The sequence below is a fragment of the Halyomorpha halys genome, unplaced genomic scaffold (assembly GCF_000696795.3).
Source record: "Halyomorpha halys isolate HHAL.00 unplaced genomic scaffold, Hhal_1.1 Scaffold39.1, whole genome shotgun sequence".
NCBI classification, from domain to species: domain Eukaryota; kingdom Metazoa; phylum Arthropoda; class Insecta; order Hemiptera; family Pentatomidae; genus Halyomorpha; species Halyomorpha halys.
The window spans coordinates 932814-955780 of record NW_027109179.1 but is presented as its reverse complement, the minus strand read 5'-3'; the positions used below and the strand labels follow the sequence as shown (position 1 = coordinate 955780).

Below are 22967 nucleotides of genomic sequence, written 5' to 3'. Positions count from 1 at the left end.
AAGCAAGGTTAGAAACTAGTGGGTTTGGGTGGTTAGGGAGTTTATTATGGAAGGAATAATATCGGGTTCGGGCTAGATCGGTTACATAAGGAACGTTTAGGTCTTTATGGATGGTTTTATTAGTAACAAAATAAGGAGCATTGAGGATTTTATGAAGGATTTAGGATTGTAAAGATTGGATACGAGAGGAATTCGAAGGTTTAGTGGAGCCTTAAAGCTCAACTCCGTATGTCCAGATGGGCCTTATTATTGTCATGTAGATCATCAGTCTTTTGTAATGAGTTGGAAGTTTAGACTGTCTAGTAAGTGCTGTAATAGTCGGAATCTGCGTGCAGTTTTCTGTCTTTTCAGTCTTGTGTGAGGAGTCCATGTCAGTCGTTTGTCAAGATGTAGTCCAAGATAACGAATCTGTTCTACAGGGGTAAGAGCCAAATTATTAAAGTATACTGTAGGGCAGTCGGCAGGTTTACGACGAAGAGTAAATGTGATTTGATGGGATTTATTTTTATCCTCCAATTGCACAAAAATTGTGCGTATTTTTAATTGGTATTTTGGATGTATTAAACTACTCCGTCCTTTATATTATAGACTATAATCTTCCAGCTCCATCATTTATATGATAGGCTACAATCTTTGGACTCCGTCATTTGTATGATAGACTATATTCTAGCTCCGTTCATTATATGATACAGAATAATTTTCTAGCTTCGTACTTTATGTAATAGGCTATAATATTTATATGATAGACTAAAATCAAAGATAAAAAATAAAGTCTGTCCTTTATATGTTATGTTACAGTCTTTTAGCTCGACTTTTTTTCTCGACAAAAAACTCACTACAAAAATACACCAACTTGTCAATTTTTAGTACTCCTGTTTACAAAAATGTATTTTTACTAAATAATAGTTCTGCTCGCTGTAAAATTATTTTTTCTGATTTTAAATGTTCAAAACAGAAAAAATAATTTAAAAAATAGAATAAAAACCCTGGCAGAGGAGAAGTGTTTACACAAAAACACTGAAAAAACTCGTCTGACGATCTGCGAAATAAAATTATAATAAATTGCTTTTAACCAAATCACGTTTTTTTTGTCACATATTGCCCGCTTAAGGTCTGGTAAGCAAAAGTTAAAAATAGTTAACAATATGTTTCACGCTTAGTAATGCTTCTACTTATGAGAGACGTTCGTTTGTTTGAAATGTCCGTTTAGGACAAAACATGTATTTGAAGAAACAAGTCTCAAAATGTAAATAAAAACCCAGAGTTAAGGTTGTGTTATTAGAACGACTTACTGAATTACATGACTGACTAAAAACTTACCCTCCCAGCTAATGATTGGTTGGTGTAGACGACACCAGTATCAGGATCTATCCTGAAGGGTAGAGGCTTCGTGTCCGGGGGCCCAGAAGGGTTCCAGCCGTCCTTCTCCAGGCCGAACTGGAGGCGGGCTTCACCATCCTGCCTGGCCTGCACCCTCGTCACCACCGAGCCGATCTGTTCAGAGTCCGGGATCTCCCACTTCCTTACGATAGTTAGCACTGGAGGTGGTAGGTCGTCACCGATACCTAGAAACAAGAAGACAATGTAATCATAACCATATATTTTCAAAAGATCCAGAGATTTACCTATTTGTATTCTCTATGCCCATGTCGAAGAGCTTTTATTCTTTCGTCTTATGTGAGTGATTTCATTTTTTACCGTATCAAATATCAAGTGTTTTGTTTTATATTCATTGCATAATATTAGTAAATTAAATTTTTTTTTTTGTTTTTCTATAAAATTATGGGTGAGATTTTTTATATTTAAGCAACATAATTTTTCATCTATATTTTCACAGTATATTTTCTTTTATTATTTTATTTTCAGCATCATTTTGGCTCCTTTGGGTTTTTCATTTTATAGTTCTTCGTCTATTATCAAAATCGAATCTGGATCAAGTTTTTTTTTTCTTTTTTATACTGGGGAAGAGGTTGGTATGTTTTCATTTAAGCCCTGGCAAAGTATTTCATCAGGATATCAAAGGCACCCAATATTATATTGATATATACTGAGCTTAATCAATACCATAAGAGTAGTTATTGGGAAAATCAAATTAATGTCGAATTAATCTATTCCATAAGATGGAACTAGCCATTAGTCGATTTGAAGGATAATGTTGCTGTCACATGCCAGGCATATACCTCAATGAAATATTAAATTTTAGTTTCGTACATCATTTCATTCTTGAACTAGACTGTTCACGGACTACCATTTTGTGACTCTTGGTTTTTTTTTGGACTCGAGGGACCTCAAGCACATGTATTTTGGTAAATCGTAATTTTTCACGAAATACAAATACATTTCCATATTATGTTTTCTACATAGAATATCCTCCTTTGATAAGTCCTGGTCTCCAAAACTTATGTTTAATCATCAATATCAATCAGTACTTATGTTTTAAGTGACATGCACCAGGTTAGTGAGTTTACAATAAAATAATATGTGTGTATATATTCAACGTATTACCTTAGTAGGATCTATGATTACTAAAAGATGGTCCGGTCAAAAAAAAAATAAATAAATAAAAATAGTTTCAACTCTTCTTTAATGATAAATGATTTATGCATACACCCCAAGTCTTCATCCAGGGTGTTGTGATTGGCAGAGGTGGCACCTCCACCAATCAGAACACTCCCGATGAAGAGTCACAGTGTTAGTGTAATACTAAATAGTTTGCCAAAGAAACATTGGTCATAAATTAATAGTAAAAACTATTTTTTTTTCCTTGACCTCAAACTGGATCCTTTTTGTTGGATAGTTTGATCATCTAAAAAGGCTTCTTTCTAATCTAATCTGACTTCTGCTGGTGATGAACGTCTAGCCTGGCTTGTCCTTCCAGTTGCGAAAACTGAAAAAATGTTAACTTATTTCTTTTGTAAAAGTTAATATGTTTTTCCTTAGGTCTGAAAAGTATTAAGGCATATCAGTTGTAAACTTCATTATTTAACTTTCAAACTTTCAAACTTGTAAATATAATTCTGTACACTTCATATCAGATATAAAAGTGGTCAATGTTATGTTGATATGATAAACGAAATAAATATTTAACAATAAATTTATTATGTGGGCCAAAATAGATAATAAAAAATAGGAGTGGGTTTAAGTTACGCCCTTTCAAATAAATATAATTATTAAAGAAAACTAATATATATATTCATTAAAATGAACAATATATAAGACATCAAATAATTAAGATAGATAAGATTATTTAAATACATTATATACCGAAATATAGAAATAAATAAAGTAAGAAGTATTCAGGTTTGATTCCTAAAAAATTAAAAATAATGATATTATATAAATATTTTACAGGTAGCTCTTGAATTGCTAAAGGGAGTTTATATAATATATATAATATAGCGCAACCGTTTTATGGAGGGCAAGAAAAAAAAACAAGGAAAAAAAAAAGTTTTGATTAGACTCGAAATATATAAGGTAATTAATATTTCCCAGAAATGAGGTCATTAAGGGTATATCTTAATGAGGTATTATGGTAATAAAGGAAAATCACTCTTTTATATTTAAAAATAAAACAATAAAAGAAAAGAAAAAAACGTAACGATTGTGATGAAAAAAATGCTATAAGAACAATGTCACCTATACTTTCTAAACTCAGATGGCTTTTGTCCTAATCAAAATGAATGGTTAGCCACAAACGCTTCATATTTAAATGTCAAGGAAACGAACGGTGTTTTCCGTCAAAAACCGCAGCTATAAACGTTTCGCTAGGTCAAATTGTTTGTGATGAAAGTTTCATTTCGAGAAGGAAACAGCTTCATAATTTAATAAATTTAAAAAGTCCCTTCTTCTTAATGTTTTCGATTATAATACAAAGTAGTCAAAAAGATTAATTAATTATTCAGAATAACTTTAGTAGTATTCGTATTTTATTATTTAAGATTAATCATGGAGGTGACATCCCGACCCATCCTAACACTACCCTCACAACGTATGCCAAAGACACATGTTTATTGTCAGTGAACAATGATGCATGTAGCCAAAACTGAAGCATTAAAATAAATCACACCAAATCACATTTACCTTCCGTCGTAAGCCCATGATCTGCCCCACAGTATCCTATAATAAAACCCCACTTATTCCAGTCAAACAGATCCATTGCCTAGGACTACATCTAGGCAAACGACTGACATGGACTCCTCATACAAGACTGAAAAGACAGGAAACTGCTCGTCGATTTCGACTATTACAGCACGTACTAGACAAACGGTCTTAACTTCCAATCCATAACAAAAGACGGATCTATATGACTTTAATAACGTCTATCAGGACAAACGGAGGCATGCTTTTGGGCTCCACAAAACCTTCGATTTCCTCTCGAATCTAGTCCTTACAATCCAAAATCCTTCGTAAAATCCTTCATGTTCCTTACTTTTTTTACAAATGAAATCATTTACCTTAATTACCATTATAAACTCTCAACCCAAATCCGCAAGTTTCACACCTTGCTTCCTCTTCTATCCCTGACAATCCTCTGGAGCGCCTGAGAAGAATGTGGTCTCGAGGCCTTCTAATGTTGAAAATTATTAGATTACAACCAAAATGAAGTTTCTCTACATGCCCGTATCAGTCCAATATAAACTAACATCAAATTTACTCGATGCATTTTTATGTAAATACAGTGGTAGATATCAATTAATCAATTTTTAAAAAAGTATTTCTAATTACCTTTTTCGTTCCTTAATTAAAGTAAAACAAAATGCAAATCATGCTCAACATGATCAAACAAAACTACTGAAACCTGAGAACACTTTAAACCAAATTATTATAGCGATCAAAATTTTGGCAGTGGACCAATTATTCCTTTTTGTATGATTAAATAATAGTTGAAATGAATCTACCTAGGTGAACTGGAGTAGCAAAAGATATCCACTTATTTTTTAAACAATCTAAAAGCTGGTTCTCCTGTAGATGGCAATAGGGTTATTTATCTTTGACAGGTTTACCCAAGAGAAGAAATGATCGATGTACGACGCGTTACAATTTCTGGAGAGCATAACATCAAAAATAAAGAAGACTCTTTTCAGAAGAACATGCTGGAGTACCCGAGATCTCAGAATTAGGCCTAGTTTTATCTTAAATTTAAAACCTTTTAAATTGCAGCTTTGTTCGAGACATATTGAAAAAGTATCCATCATTTCACAACAATGTGAAAATGAGCTTGAAAATATTATGCAATCAACTAGTCCAACAGACGTCTTTACAAGAAAAAACCGCCAGTTTATTTAATTCTTTTAATGAAAATTATAACATACAATATAACACATATTGTTATATGGTGGTGTATTTTATATTGTCGATAATTTTATAGAGAAAAATAAATGTTAATGTTTTTAAATTATAAATAAATAGGTTTTGAACTTAGAATAAAGAAAATGACCTGGGCAGAATAGCCTGCAATAGAAATTGTAAATTAATGTGAGGAGGAGTTTTGTATTGAAGATGTCCTTGAAGATGGCTAGAATGGCCGAAACGTTGGACTAGTGAGAAATAAAGTGTTGAGACAGAATTGGATACTAATTTTTGATTTATTTAATAAATAATTACCTTGTCTCAAAAATTTTGAAATAATATAATTAAAATAAAAAATTGTTTAATTGTTTCAAATAAACAAAATTAATAATGCTGAATAAGAAGATTTATTTTTTTAATTCGGCATTTAATTTATTAACGGCAATTTTATTTTACTTTTTTTTTAAATATCATCCTACTTCTACAATGTTTCTTATTTTATTTTATCATAGCGTTATGCACTATATTTTCATCCATATTTCCTATTTAATTTTAAATATTAATAAATATTTCAGCGTAAAATATTATATAAATATTTATTAAAAAAAATGCAGACACATGTAATATGTTTACATACTTTTTTTCTTAAAGGTAGATATCTTAGTCCATATTTCCCTTTTAACTTATTTTTTAACGAAAATAATCTTTTTTAATATTAGATAATTTTATTTTATCAATTCAGAGATAAAAATTACAACACACATCTTTTATTTTCTAAAACTATCTTTGATCAATTTACAAATTGTTTACGAATTTTGTTTACTTTCAGGCTTTTTTAATTGGAATATTTAATGTTTATATGCTTTTATAACATATTTATGTAAAATATTTTCACTTTTTAAACATAAAAATCAAATATTGTTCTTAAGCAAAGGTAAATATTTAATTGGAAAAAAACTCATAGTTAAAACACATAAATTGATATTAATTATATTTCTTCTTAGCTGTCGATGGTTGAGGATTATCGTTATTACATTAAATCGTTGTTACATAATTTTAGTGATCAATTATTAGGCAACTAGATTGTAGCCTTTTACACAATAATAACATATATCAATACTTGTAAGGAGTCCACAATAGTACCATGTAAAGAATGAATTGTTTCCCTAATATTTTATTTTTCCCCTAACATTCTTTCGTCGACTTTCCAATAGAACATCTTTTTTGTTTTGATCCATTTTATTGTGATTAATTTAGTGCCATACTCTCTTAAAAAATTATTATAAAATTTTGTTATTTACAATTATATAAAAAAAAAAAGTTTCATACATATAAGAGATTAGATGAAATGGTGGTATAAACTCTATACAGCTATTACTTTAAGGTTTGCATAAAAAGCTTACGTTATACATCGAAGGAACCATTTAACTTACAGATGTCTGCCCATACTCAAAAAAACTAGTTTAACATACTATAAAATAAATTATAACATTTGTCTTAGAAGGGGTAGTAGTGTTGAATATGAATTTTCATATTACTAAGAATTTTTTCCGGACAACTTGAAATAACTTTATTTTATTAATTAGCATGATTACTACTCTTACAAATATAAACGTGATAAACTACTTTATAGTACATTTGGCTATCTTCAAATTGAGTATTAAAAGACATCTGTACGTTTTTTACGTACTGTTATCTCTTGTTTTAATTAATTAGTTGTTTTTTCTCCAACCTTATATTTAATTGTATAATTTCATTTATTCTAGATAAATGCAGTTTTATTTTTGGTTATACATGTTCCTCATAAAGCCAGTTACAAACACAGATATGTATGTATATGGAAGCTGATTGTTTAAATGCAATTACCAAGTTAATTTATTACATTTACAAATTTTGTTATATCCATAACTATTTATTTTTGTATATATTTTTTTCCTAGTTTATAGTTGAGAATTATTTATATATAGTACAAATAAATAATTTATAGGGTATCTCTTGTTATAAGAACTGTTGATTTTTGTATTTTATTTTTTTATATTTTTCATACTATAGTAAGGACAGGATTCAATGTTTTTGTTTTTTTTAATACTTTTTATTTATTGATAGATATTACAATCTGCCACACAGTTGTGGGCGATGGGTAATAATCATGATGAATCATTTAGTATGATCTCATTCATACTAAAATAAAATGAAATAAATAAATGAATGAAAAAAAAAATCACTTAAAATATATACAAACAGAAGAATAAACAAAATGAACGTAATCAAACTATGCGTATGAAAAATAAATAAAATAGCATAACGATAAAATAATATAGTCTCCAGTCACATCTACACTCTAATATACAATATTTACACAATCGACCTGAAGATCCCTGATCCCACTCTATCCACCACGTGTGAGGGGTAGAGCAGAGCTCAAAAGAACCCAGCGCATCCCTCTCGCCGCATCACTGGTCTTGAGTCAGTGGAGGGTGAGCAAGTGCGCTATTATGTATCTATTATTATATTATTATCAACTTGAGTGGAGAATCTGAACATTGCCAGAACTTCAATTGTTCGTTTTATTTACAATAATTCTCTTGGCCACTGCCGTTTCAACCTTCTAGGTGGGCTGTAGGGATGGGTGGAACTAGATAAGGTTTGAACCAAAGTATTAGGATGGTTGGAAAGGTTCATATGGAATTTTGTTGGTATGATGTCAAGGACAAAAGGGATATGAGAGTCATGGTGTAGTTTTCTGTTGGAAACGTAATAGAGTGCATTAACTATGGTTCTAAGGATTTTGGATTGAAAGCATTGAATACGTTTGATGTTCGACGGTTTAGCTGTTCTCCAATGTTCAAGTCCGTAGGTCCAGATAGGTCTGAGTATTATAGTCTTATAAATTAGTAGTTTGTTTTCTAGTGAGAGATGAGAGGTCCTGCTGAGCAGTCGATGTAGTTGGCTGAATTGTCTGTTGAGTTCTTGTCTTTTAAGTCTAGTATGTTGGTTCCAGGTGAGTCTTTTGTCTAAGATGAATCCAGGGTATCGCACTGTGTCGGATCTGGGTAGAGGAATATTATTATATTATATTATTATTATATTGGTTGCATTTCGATTCATTGACTTTTATCCGCCATTGGTTGCAGCATTGCTCAATCCGGGTGAGGTGTGTTTGGAGATTGGATGAGGCTGTTACAGGATCGGGATGATCCATTTCAATGTTAACTACACTTTGCATACATATAGTAAGCGGTTTCGCAAAAAGAAAAAACAAATATTGTACCGTTCGTTTATTCCATTACTAAGTATTACTATGGTATTATTTACTTAGTATCGTATTAATTTTTCTTTCATATTAATTCATTAAACGTAATGTTTTTCATTCCTAACATAAGTAGAATACTATACATTAAATGTTTATTATTCATAGATGTCAATCAGCTGAAGAAAAATGAAAAAGTTACTCAAAAACAAATATCTTTACCTTTAAAAATTATCTCTTCCATAACATGTACTGCGTATGCGTCTGACCATTTTATCATTGAAATTTGGTCTTTGGAACAGACTTGTAATTAAAATGTCTGACAATGAACACGGAAAACGTATTTTAGAAACTTTTTCTTTATAATAATGCAGTTTGATAATAAATATTAATAATAAAAATGTTTGATTTACAATTATTTACTTATTTTAAGAATGTTAAAAAAATATGTTTTATGAATTAATATGGAAGAAAAAATTGAAGCTATACCATTTTTATTTTTATTTATTTTTTGCCCAATTAGCGAAAATTATTTTTAAAATATAATTGCATGCCCAATGGTGCAGAAAGTAATTATATCTGCTACATTTCAAAACTGAAAAAAAAAAAAACGAATCCGTAGAACACCTACATTATAATATAATAAGTACCAAAAATAAATACACCACATAATTAATTCTGGTAAATTTATACTGAATAAAGGATACTCTGAAACTCGGTTCCATTCTTATACCTGGAACGAGGCTGATTATTATTAAGTGAAGAATACTTTAAAAGGCCCATCTAATTCCCAGAACTGATCTTTTTAAGGACATACTTTGGCATTAACTTGAACGAACAAGGAGAGGTTAGGCACGTGGGATCATCGATTTCAAGGGAACATTTTTGGTGACACAATTTTGGGTACACAAAACAATTTTAGGTCGAAAAATATTCTATACAAATACAATTTATATAATTGTAGACATTTTTCATATTAAAGTATTTAGCTTTGGCTCTTCATGTATTCTAATGGTTGTTATGTTCTAAAAGATTTTTTCATAAGCACAGAATAAGAAGATAATATTTTTCGTTGTATTAAATCAGTTTAAAAGTCTAAAAATTAAGAAAATAATGTCGCTGTCCGGAAAGTAGATCAAAAAATTAATTTTTGGAGAAAAATCTTATCAGATTTGTTCAAAGCGTCTTTTTAAACCCTTAACCTTTGTAAAATCGCGGGGGTCTCTAATGACCCCACAAGCCCTTTTTCTAGTTAAATCTTTTTTAATAAAATTCTCTTACTGTGTTAATAAGCTTCCACCAAATTTATAGGGACACCGCAGCGCACAGTTCCTTTTTTTCAAATATAACCCTATGGTATTCCCCTAATATACATAGGTTTCGGCGTAATTAGTTTGATTCGCCGTTACTGTTTACGTTGAACAAATATACCATAAAAATACCGACCTAATATGTAAATTACCTCTAGTTACCAGAGGGCCAATTGTTGTATAAACGGTAAAATGCAACTGAGAGACAGAGGTATAAAAGAAATGGGTTCTTATGGACAAATCTGCATGCATTTCAATGCTTGCCTACCAAATGTATCCAAACCTGCGAAGTGGAGGATGAATGTTTTATCGATTTGTGACAGTTATACAGCATACTGTAAAAATAAAAAAAGTGCACAAAAAAGGGGTAAACACACTTGACGAAATGTAAAAGTATACTGACCTACCTGTCAGACTTTCGAATACTCGATATGTTTGGACTTTACTTCCCGTTTATATCTTAATTTATAAGAAGATAACCAGTAACTTTCTAAGCTGTATCTTGTCATCATATCATTAAATGATTTTTATTTAACAGCTAAATTTTTGATGTCGTGCAATAGTTCATTATGCAAAGAAAAAACGTGAGAAAAAAAGTTTTAGTATTGATTTTTATAGCAAAAACATAAAGAAATACGAGCAAAAGATTGGAAGCGGATATTCAACTGTGTTGAATGTTATTACACAGCACACTTATCAGTCCAATAGACAATATTAAAAAGGATGAGAGAGAATTAGTTGAGACTAATCGAACAAATTTGTTTCGTTTTTTTTCCCTTTTCCACTCATTCAGTTGACAATACGCAACCGAGGTCAAATACAAATGATGATGTAGGATTTCCAGTGAGTCCAGAATAATGAATTCCACTATGTTCTGAAAATCTCCACAGCTTTACAAAAATTTACTTGTATCCTGTAAGAGGGATGATTTCTCTGCTTTCGAACCAAAACCCTTTCAACGAAAATCGCCATATTCTTCTGAATCCTTTTTCTGCAAGTAAGAAATATATTTTATATAAATGACTACATGTATCTAGCCTTGTTTTTTCTACGCCACAGGATGTAGACTATTCAGCCATTTTTTTTATCTCGCAGCACAATATAAGTTTACTTTTGCCTTGGGTTGGTTTCTATTTTGTTTAATATGGTTTAGACCAATGCATGTTAAAATATAGTCCCCATCCATGTCACTCATGTGAATCTGCGACCCCTCTTCCATGGAGGTGTTTTTGGAGCAGATCATGTCCTGTTACAAGGCGGGAAAAAACCACTCCCTTAGCTCTGCTAAGATTGATAGGGATCCCTTATTCCTTGTTTAGTCGGAATAATCCAGATTAATCGTTTCGAATCTTTACTGTGGGATCCTCTATTAGTGATTCCTTTTTTGTCACAATAATCATTAAAATATCTAAAAAATGGCAGAGCACTCTGTATTCGCAATACACGTCTAGGAAACTATATAAAAATAACAATACAAATAATCCTTGATAATTCTAAAAAAAAAACTATAATTATTAATCTTTGACAATAAAGATTTAGTACAAATAGAATTTCAAACTTCATTTTACGCACAGGCCAAGCTTATCTACAGCCGAAGCTAGTATAAAACGAATATATTACATTTTACAACGAATATAGCATACAAATTTACTTTTTTTATAATAACAATTAATATCAACTTCTAGTATAATTTTTTTTATATTATCGATATCATGTCAGCTGGTATCATGTAATATAAAAAATAATGTCAGTAATGAATTGGAGATAGGACGTCAGTATGCATATAGCCGAACATCCCGGTTGCTGTGGATTAGCTAACAAAAAAAATAAATAAAAATAAATTTTACAAATATTTTCTTCATAAAAAAATATATATAGTAAACTCTATTATAAATAGTGGGGCTACAAATGAGAATATGATACATACGTTAATAAAGCTCCAGAACTAAATAAAGTTTACTTAACATATTTATACCCACTCTCCCTCCCTCCACAGCCACCCTCTCCCATGTTGTAACCTTGTCATGTACTTCATGCATAGTGCAAACTAATTTTGTAAAGGACACAATTTCACAATGCTTTTGAATTACAAGTAGTCTTGAAATTATCTCATAAATTATAACACAGCAAAGTAGTTTTCATAAATCATTCATTAAATCTGTGCTTGTGATGCATTTTTGCAGATTGAGTTAGCGGGCCAAAAATCAATTTCATCAAGAAAAATTCTAATTTTTAATATTTATTAATTTAAAGGGGATCGCTTGTATCCAAATCACACTAGACACTTTGAATCCCGAAGATTGTTCACGATTGTTTCACAGAGAATTCAACTTTTTGCATTTTTATAACAAATAAGTTTTAATAGTAAAAACTACTTCAATGGAATTTCTATAAATTACTTTATTAATTTAAACATGTACATCCAACACGGTCCAACCAGATGACAACCATCTGTCGGTGCCAAAATAAACTAATCGATAGCAAAATTTTTTTTTTAGAAGGTATTTATTTTTGTACATTTCTTTTATGGCATACAAACTCACCTTCTAATCATTGCTCAAACACCTAGTATATAGTTATTAACACTCAACGCTTCTTAAAAAATTAGTTAAACGTACCTAATGTTTTTCCATTATTATTTTTTCCCATTTTCAGGTATTATAATTAATTAAATTTATTACGTTAGTAAATCAAAGGCTTAATGTGGGTTATAAGGGTTTCAATATCCCATGGCATTGATAGATAATGATAATAAATGAATAAAAAATAATCAAAATAAAGTTTATTTTATACATCTATTGATGAAAAAATGAAATATTCCATAATGAACCACATCTGTATCGATAGCTTCCATATGTAAAAGGGAACATGTAAAATTTTTTTTTTTTTTTTTATTAATTTACTAATCATTTTTAAACATTTCCGATTCCACCTCATTTGTAGAATTTTGTCGTTTTTATTACCGTATAGAATAGAAAATAACAAAAACAAAAATCGTCAAACAGTTAGGGTAATAATTGAATCCTGGTAAAATCACATTTATGCTCTTCAGGTTTTTTTTTTTTTTTATACCTCTATAATAGAGATGTGACTAGATTTGGATCAAAAATACGCTACTGCACATGCGTAGATGCCCGCTAGTTCGATGATTGATTTGCCCAGTGTTGTTGGAACAAATCGTATTACATTTCTTTAGAAATTTAAGCCATTCAACGTTATAGTTTCCTTCAAAAAATTACAATAGCTGAAAAATAACTAATAATTCTGCAGCAAGTAACATTCTGTCAAAGATAAATATTAAATTAATTTATTAATTGCGGCTTAAACTGATTGTTGTATTTTTTTTATTTTCAAATCCTCTTTATTTATATATAATTACAATTACAAATATAATAATACATAGTATATATACCTATTACATACTGATTGATGTAAATAATTAAAAAATGGTTTAAATTAATATTTTATTTAGTCTAAGCGAGATCGAGGAGTTGAAAAAAAATTAATGTAATATATCCAAATTTTGATAATACATACAAAAAACACTGGTTTTTGTACATTACCATCTCAGATTTTCTTCGAAAATTCCACAGCTGATGCATAGGAATAGACTTGGAAAACTATGATATTTTATTGAAATATGTCTGTTTGTATTAGAATTACACCGATAGTAAGTCCTGATAAATGGATTAAAAAACAGACAAGTTTCAGAATTACTGCAGAAGCTACCCTAATTCAGTTGGAGATGTGGGGAGGTGTCATTTTACAATATATTCCACGCATCTTCCCTTTCACATGTCATTCAACACTATATAGATTAAGATACGTTAACATTTCTCTAAAAATAATAAATTTTTTTTTCAGAAAGTACATATCTTAAACTTCTCCAATTTATTCATAATAGGTTGTGCTGATGTAAAACACAGATCAAAATAAAGGAAGGAAATGGCTTCAATGTTAAACAAAATTAAACATTAAAACTCCACTCCTATAAATTCAACTCTTCATTCATATTAATTATTATAGTAATGTAAATACTAAAATTTAACAATATGTCGTTTTATTCAGAAAAAATTAAAATTTTAAATTAGGTTTTGAGAAATTTTAATTTTAACCTATATAGCGTAGCAAATTATAACTAAATTAAACTAAAATACATGTAATATATTGTAAAATGAAAATTGTCTCATATCTCCAACTAACTTGGGGAACCACCAAATCCAAATCTTGTCTGTTTTTAGTCCATTTATCAAACAGCTGTGTAATTCTAATATGAGTAGACATATCTCAATAAAATTCAAGATTTGTCCTTGTCTATTGATGTCCAATACACCTGTGAAAATTTTGAAGAAAATCTGAGATGGTAATGTACAAAAACGTATTTATTTGACATAGAATGTTCAGATAGTGAAGTGTTTTTGTAAGTAGTACCAAAATTTGGATTCTAGAAATTAATAATTTTTTCAACTCACTAACGGCTTAAACTAAATAAAACATTAATTTCAACTATTTTTCTCATTATTTACAACATTTAGTTTAAGTTGCAATTCTTTAATTGCATCCAAAACTCTTGAATCCCATATCATAGCCCTCGAAGAATGGTGTCGTAATTGGAAGATTAAAATAAATTCCAACAAATCCCATCAAATTACCTTTACCCTCCGTCGTAAACCTACTGACTGCCCTACAGTATACTTCAATAATGTTGCCCTGACCCCTGTTGAACAAATCCGCTACCTTGGACTACATCTGGACAAACGACTAACCTGGAATCCTCACACACGACTGAAAAGATAGGAAACTGCACGTCGATTTCGACTATTACAGCACTTACTAGACAAACGGTCCAAACTTCCAATTCATTACAAAAGACGGATCTATATGACCTTAATAACGTCTATCAGGACAAACGGAGTCATGCTTTTGGGATCCACAAAACCTTCGATTTCCTCTCGTATCCAATCCTTACAATCCAAAATCCTACGTAAAATCCTAAATGCTCCCTACTTTGCCACAAATAAAATCATCCACAAAGACCTCAATGTTCCATTTGTAACCGATCTAGCCCGAACCAGATATCAATCCTTCCATTATAAACTCCCTAACCACTCGAACGTATTAGTTTCTAATCTTGCTTCCTCTTTTATTCCGGACAATCCCCCGAAGCGTCTGAAAAGAAGATGCCCTCGAGATCTTATATTGTAAAAATGTTTTTAGAGAGCTACCATTGGGTAGTTTCTCTACATGGTTGTACCATACCATTATGATTTCCTCAAATTTACTTGATGTATTTATGTACAGTCGTATATATCAATAAATAATTTAAAAAAAAAACAAAAAAGTTGCAATTAATAAATGAATTTAATTTTTATCTTTGACCGAAAATTATAGTGCATCAGAATTATTAGTTATTTTTCAGTTATTATTTCTAGAGAGGTGAAATGACGATGAATGGTTCAAATTTTCTAAAAAAGATTGTAATTAGATTTGTTCCTACATTAGGCAAATCTATAAATTCAACTCTTCATTCATATAATAATTATTACAGAAATTTTAATGTTTTATAATTTTAGAATATGTTTTTTGTGAGAAACTTAAAATAAATATTTTAAATTGGGTTTTAAGACATTTTAATTTTAACCTAAATAGTGTAGAAAATTATATTAAATAGCATGCAACATACAGTAAAATTACACCAATCCCATATCACTAAGTAAATAACAGAAGCTTCTCCAGCAATAACAAAATCTAATGCTCTCTGTTTTTTATCTAATTTATTAGGATTGAAAAGCCATGGATTCAAAAACGAGTTTACATATCTCGAAAAATTTCAGATTTTCTAAAGTTCATACTTATACAAAATCTGTGCAAATTCTGAAGAAAATCTGAGATTTTAAGGTTCCTAACTGCGTTGAAATGACGAGGAATGACACTATTGTGTGGGTAAACAATAGAATGAATGGTTAATCCAATCTCTTCAGCTCTCTGTGAGGAATTTATGAGGCCAAGTGATGATTTGTAAATAATGTTATTATTATTTATTACTTTTATTATTATTATTCATTCTTGTGTTATTTTTATATTAACCCTTCTAAACAGAAACGTCCGTATAATGGACAAAATAATCTCTCCCACTCGAGGGAACAGAAGTTTCACTTAAAATGATCAATGCAGGCTCACGGTAACAATATCCAAATTATCTTACGACTTTTGAAAATAACTGCTTAAGTTGTTTTAGTCAATTTTATTAAATATTGACTTCATATATAACATCTAACAAGAAATATCAGTAAGTTTAAGAATCTTATTATATTATGATATGATAATATAAATTAATAATATTAATATGTATTACTAACCGATAGTCATTGTAATCGACGAATCAAAAATATTTAACAATCTTTCCAAAAATCAAATTCATTCATACTTGGGCCCTAAGTCATTTTCCCGCGAATTGGCGCCTAATTAATGTTTCTTAGAGTCCTTTCTCGGTCATTTATGAAGATGAATAGATACGAATTATAATATTTTTTTTAATATATAACTGATTATTTGAGAGGCAATTCAATTCCTTAAAAAAACACAAACAAAAAATTGTAATCGAACCCGTGTAAAAAAGATACGGTTTACCTATTTGTACTTAAAACAAAAATAATTAAATTCCTTATAAAACAAAACAGCAATCATTTTTGCTTTAGTTCATTTCTTTGAATATTGAAATGTTATATTAAAATGAAAATCATCAATGTAGACCAAAATTGATTCCTCTCAAAATTTGAGGTTTAAAGCTTAAACCTAGTATCCAAAAATCAAATGAAATGAAAACTTATTTTTAAAAGAAAATAAATATCCTACATTTAAACCATAAATAGGGAAGTAATGAAATATCGAACGATTTAAATTATTGGAATAATATCTTCGCTATAATATCATTTTTGTACTGAGCTTCACAACCTTAACTGGATAGAAAAGGCAAGTGAGAGGATATACTGACCCTTTCTACTTGTTATTAAAAAGTATAATAATAAAAATATTAATAATGAACAACTGTGTAACAATTATAAGTGCGTTTACCAGAATATGACCCTTGAGTAAAAAAACTATATTCTAAATTCTAAAATCAATTAAATTATCCTATGTTCATGTTATAGTAAAATCAATTTCTGTTCATGAAGTGTTTTTAAAGAGGACAAGGGAAAACGCATACTCCTAGTTCATCCACTCATATTTAGTGCAAAAGGTTGTTTTAATTTATTTTAAATTTTTTCATTGACATGTTTTGTAGCATAATATCGATACCCGATACCCAGCTATCACATGGAGACTCAAACACTCCTGATTCACTTCAAGGTTCTAACCTCCTGTTTCCTCAATTGTAAACTCCTGCTGGTAAATGAATCCTTTCTTTCAGTAGGTGAGGCTTTAACCAATACTCCGAGGAAGATGTGTAGATAGCCACTGAGACAGAGTGGAGTTTCATTTCCCCTAGTGACTTCTCACTTTGATAAATATCTAGTGATGTTCCCTTTATCTTTTAACCCTTACAAATGGACCGCTGAGTCCACCAGTTCTCCAGTCCTTTAGCTTTCATTAGTCCGACGAATTCCGTTCCCTTTTTAACCTTTCTCCGTTAACACATTGATTGAATAGTATCTGAAAATAGGATTTTAGCAATGGCGACATGTTTAATTTTCCCTTCTCATCATTTACCCCTCCGCCTTCTAAATTATAGTTAATAGTTTTATAATTTTATCAGCTATGTTCCTTACCCCCTAACCATCTTCTCCACTTATTATTAAGACTACTATTAAATTTAATAAACACTAATAATAAGGTGGTTTTTGCTTTCTTTGAAATTGTAATCCCATTATCAATGAGATGTTTATGATCCCCTACAATTTACAAAGGGAAACAATTCAGTACATGTACAAAACGGTGTTTATCCGAATCACTATGGTTGTAAGAATATTAACAAAAGCTACTCTAAGAATAATAAGAAATCATCTAACCGTGGCAATAATTTTGTTCATATACAAATAATTGATTCGTAGAAAAGAAACTAGTTAAAAAGCATTTACGATACCCTACACTAGTCGATTTGCATTTTGGCGGAAATTATATTTATTTTTTTCCTTCGCTGGACTTGGCAAGAAATTATGCCATTCTCTCTCTTGTGCTTGGCTGGAGTGGAGCCATGACAAGATCTCTTTTAATGTCACCTATCTTGCATAAGTTATTAAACACAAATTCAGATTTTATTTAAAATAGAAAAAAAACTTTTGGAATCCATTTTGAGTATGAAATATTGGGAACGTAATATAATATATCACACCATATAACATGATACGGTAGATATAAATACAGTGGACAGAACATTTTTAAATAACATCTAAAACCATACTATTTCACAAAATATATTTTTATTGGAAGGGTATTTTGGGTTTATATATTTTTTATTTTTAAATTTCATTTCATTCATTAGATGAAATTTCAATCATTTTCTGATAACTTATTTACAATGAAAGTGCACATTATATTAAATTATTAAAAGTTTAGTCTAATTCAATTTCTCATATTAATTCGAAGACTCGGGTTCAAGAATGAATTGGAATAGGTGAAGGATAATAGAAGCCGTGGATGAGGCGTGTTCGAGGCCCGCAGATCTCCAAGGACCCAAATGTCCTTCCCTCGGGCAGGCACCGTATCCTGTTAACACGTCCTTGAATCTCGTCAAAGAGTGGAGGCCCGTGTTTAATTTCCTAATTATTTATTTTGTGTTTTATAGTATCACACAAGCTGGCTTAGCTAAGAGCAAGAACTTAGTAAAGAGCCAAATTTATTATTTATTTTGTGTGAAACCTAAATACTGGGCTTGAAAAGTAGTCATAAATAATTGTAGTGTTTTACAGGCTTTGCAAAATATTAAAAAAAATTCTATCTTATACTTATATCACTGATATCCTAGATAGTATATTTAATGTACTGTGAAAACACATTATTTAATTATTAGAGTCCACAAGGAGAAAAAAATCAGTTATTTGACCCCAATTTTAGACTACTTTAACGAAAAATATGTAAAATCACCATTCAAAATTGATGAGACTACCAAGTATAGTTGGAATTAAAAATGGTAGCTGTTACAAAACTTTATAATATTAATTACTCATTCGGAGCTCAACCAGGAACGTCAGAAGTCATAATAGATCATTATTTAAAGTAGAAAAAAATTGCTAAAATATGAGCACTAAAAGAGGTATTTACGTTGAATAGTTCTTGAGATATAATTTTTTAAAAAGCAAAATTTTATAAAAAAAAGGTACAGGAAAATCAGTAATAAGTGAACTTATTTAGAGAAATCCATATCTCAGGGATAATCGAACGTGTCGATTAGCACTCATATTAAAGTTAGTTTAATAAACTATAAAGTAGTTAATGACGTTTATCCTCGAAGGAGTAGTTTTCATGACAATTGACAAAATAAATTCACAAAATGTTAATTACTAGTTCTTACGACAATTTATTTATTTATTTTTTTTTTTTATGAAAAACAATAAATCAGGAAGTATTAGATATACATGTGAATACCAACATTCAAAAGAAGGTTAGCTTAAAGTAATATAAAGTAGTTTACAACACGTTTCTTTCTAGGGATAGTATTTTTTATATTTGCATATGAATATCATAAAAACTACTAACAATGAGGATAAACGTTACAAATTGCTTTATAGTACATTTATCTACCTTTAATTTGAGTGCTGGCAGATATCTGTACGTATAATGGTTACTGAGATAAATTTTTTCATAAGTCAAAAATTTTGCGCAAACATCTAGAAATTAACGTTTGATGCATTTATTTTCGCAAATATTATGAAAACTTCTTCTATAAAGATAAAGGATATAAACTACTTGATACTATTAGCTCTAATGTGAGTGCTAATAGACATCTGTACTTTTGATCATTCCTGAGATATGGTTTTCAGAATGGTTATTTACTCACTTATTATTATCATTAATTGTATTGTACATATTCCTTCTCAAATTTTATCTAATCTTAAATTACTTCTTTAATTTCCGTTTTTTTTAGTATATTAAATTTTATTTTCTCATTTCTACTTTTCTGTTTTACGTGTTATTAAGTCTACTTTTCATTTTTAACATATTAGTTTGCGTATTTTTTTTTATATTCTTATGACTGTCTATATTATATTTACACTATTTTACTTATTCTTTTCTTTCAGTTGTAAATTATTTTGTTTTCTCTTATATTTATATAATTTTAATTTTACTTTAATTTACCTTTTGTATTTTATCCTCTACAAAGTGATCGCACCCCTGACGACCATCTTCATAATTTATCATTGAACACAATACAACTGATTTTTCGTTCTTTGGTCATAAAATTTTGCTTTTTAAAAGACTGTATCTCGGGAACTATTGAGCGTAAATAGCTCTATTAAGGCTCATATTTTAGCAAATTTACTGTATTTTTTTAATGTTGTAGGTTATTTTAAAGGTATGGAGCTCCGTTAGAATTTTTTTTTTTTAATATATATGTATATATAGTTGACCGTAAAAATTTAAATATAAGAAGATGGTCGGTGGGTGCGGTCAGCAAATCACAAAAAATTATTTATTCATGCCGATGTTTCGACCTAATTTTTAGGTCTTCATCATGAATATAAAACAAAACGAGATAACAATCATCATTCGTAGAAATATAAAACTAAAAAGAAATAATAAACTAATAAAATTAAATTAAACTAACGAATTTGGAAATATACATAACAATCAATTTAAAATAATAGTTGACTAATAATGGGATTAAATTGGACATGGAGAGCAGAATGATAAATATGAAAGATGAAATATAATATTATACAGGTAAGAAGATAAGATATGTAAGTTTCTAAAAAAACTAATAAACGATTTGAATAAACATATTAAATATGAAAGAGGCATTATTACATTATGTATTATATATTTATTACTGTTAATTATGTATTTGATTTTTCTTTTATATTGTTTAATATATTGATTCAATTTTTTTTTTGTTTTTTGTTTTTTAGACACTGCTTACATATGTTATCTTAAACATATCTTCTTACCTATATAATGTTATATTTCATCGTTTTTTTTTTAACTTATTTAAGTATTTCGACCACTATGGCCATTTACACTGGATTTACAAATTAGATTACAAGTGACATGTTCACAAAGTTACAACAGTAAAGTGAGAAATTTAGAAATTTACAATTACAATTACATATTAACAATTACAATTTACACTTTATAAAGGTACAAATATAATTGACATAGTGAGTAAATTACTATATTAAATTATGCATCCATTTATACATGCTGGAATTAGAGTTAGACTAGGTGTGATCATAGATATTAATTATTTTTAAAAACTGAAAATGTTTTGATATTTCGAGGGGTCATCTCCTGTAAATCTGAAGAGAATCAGTGTGGTTCATGAGCAATACATTCACTAAGAATGTGCTTAACGGTGAGATCGTTTCAGCAGTAGTGAGACTTCGGTGAGTGGGTGATTCGAGTATGGCCTATCCTAAGACGGGTTAATACAACATCTCTTTGTAATCTTTCATCGTTATAAATATATTGCTGTCTAATCCCATGGTTATTAATCAACTATTTTTTTTAAATTTTCAATTCATTGTTAGGTATATTACCAAATTTGTTAGTTTCTTATTTCTTTTTAATATTATATTTCTACGAATGATGATTGTTATCTCGTTTTGTTTTATAGTCATCATGAAGGCCTGAAAATTGGGTCGAAACGTCGGCCCGAATAAATAACTTTCTTTTTATTTCTTTTTCTTTTTCTGGCCACACCTCCTGGCCATCTTTCCTACTTATTTATGTACGGTCAACTATCTACTTTTTAAATTTAATTTTGCAATTGATCATTACCTCAGTGATAGAAAACGCAGTCTAGAGGTAGCCAACTCTCATTTTCATCGATATTAAAAAAGATATACTTTCCCGCATATCGATATCTGGCTCGTGGTCGATCGTGAATGAATGGGCCGTTGACAAAAAGCAGGTGTGGCAACCGCTCCAATGACGGCAGTGTTACCCAACTTCCGTGGTCTTTGTCTTCTACTTTCACACGTAGGGGGTTATTGAATCGATACCGGATCTTGATTTATGCCCGTTTAGAAAGAAAATGAATACAATTATTATGACATTAATGTTATGTCAGTTGGTTTGAGTTTTTATTACAGTTGTATTCTAAATTAACGCTCAAATTTATGTTTCGTATTAAAAAGAAATGGAGCCAGAGTTTCAGACAGAAAATTCCTTGGACAGCAAATTTCCAATGAGAAGTATTACCAAAAAATATTTCAGTTTATATTTATTATATTTGGACGTTATTTTACCATTGACTGATAGATGTTGACATCTGATCGGACCACTTGTATTATAATTGATTGGCAGAGTAAATAAACACAATAACAATATGCAGAAAAACTACAGATATACTTGGCTAGGACCGTCCGTAGCTCAGGTGGATAGGCGCAGGTATCAATCGGAGTTTAGCGGGTGGCGCCATTTCGAATCCGGCCTGGGGCGTTGACTTTTTTCATTAAGTGGCGGTCTCACAAAATATAAACGTGACTCTCCACCAGGGTTAGGCAGTAAAGCACTTAAATATATACTTGGCATTGCTCTCCTATATCACTTTTACATAAATAACCTAAAACCTATAATAACTTAAAATTACAATATTTCACTAACAACGTTTTCGAAATATTTTTAGGAAATTACTTCTTTTAAACAAAAATATCGGTTGACCATAGATGATACTAGTGTACACGAGCCGGATTTTTCTTCTTTATGTGTGGGGTCTGTATCATTTTTTATGTCTGGGTCTGTGGAAGAATGTAGACAACATAGTACAAAAGCCAAACGTCTTGGGGAGCTGATAGGAAGTCGATGCTCATGGTCTACACAAGTATAGTAAGATCCAAGATATACTACGGCTGTCAGGTTTATTCATCAGCTAAATCAAACTGTCTCCAACTCTTAGACTCCGTTCACCATACTGGAATAAGACTTGCCACAGGTGCTTTCAGGACGAGCCCAATAGAAAG

The 22967-nt window shown here is 30.0% G+C and overlaps 1 protein-coding gene across 2 annotated transcripts in view; it reads right to left on the bottom strand.

Annotated features, from left to right (window-relative positions):
• The window catches only part of Cad96Ca (tyrosine kinase receptor Cad96Ca), a 153310-nt gene that overhangs the window by 59804 nt on the left and 70539 nt on the right, over positions 1-22967 (bottom strand). For both annotated transcript variants that reach the window (XM_014431629.3, XM_067047342.1), the window contains one exon: positions 1321-1565. In XM_014431629.3, coding sequence (XP_014287115.1) covers positions 1321-1565 — 245 coding nt within the window. The remainder of the gene's footprint in view (positions 1-1320; positions 1566-22967) is intronic.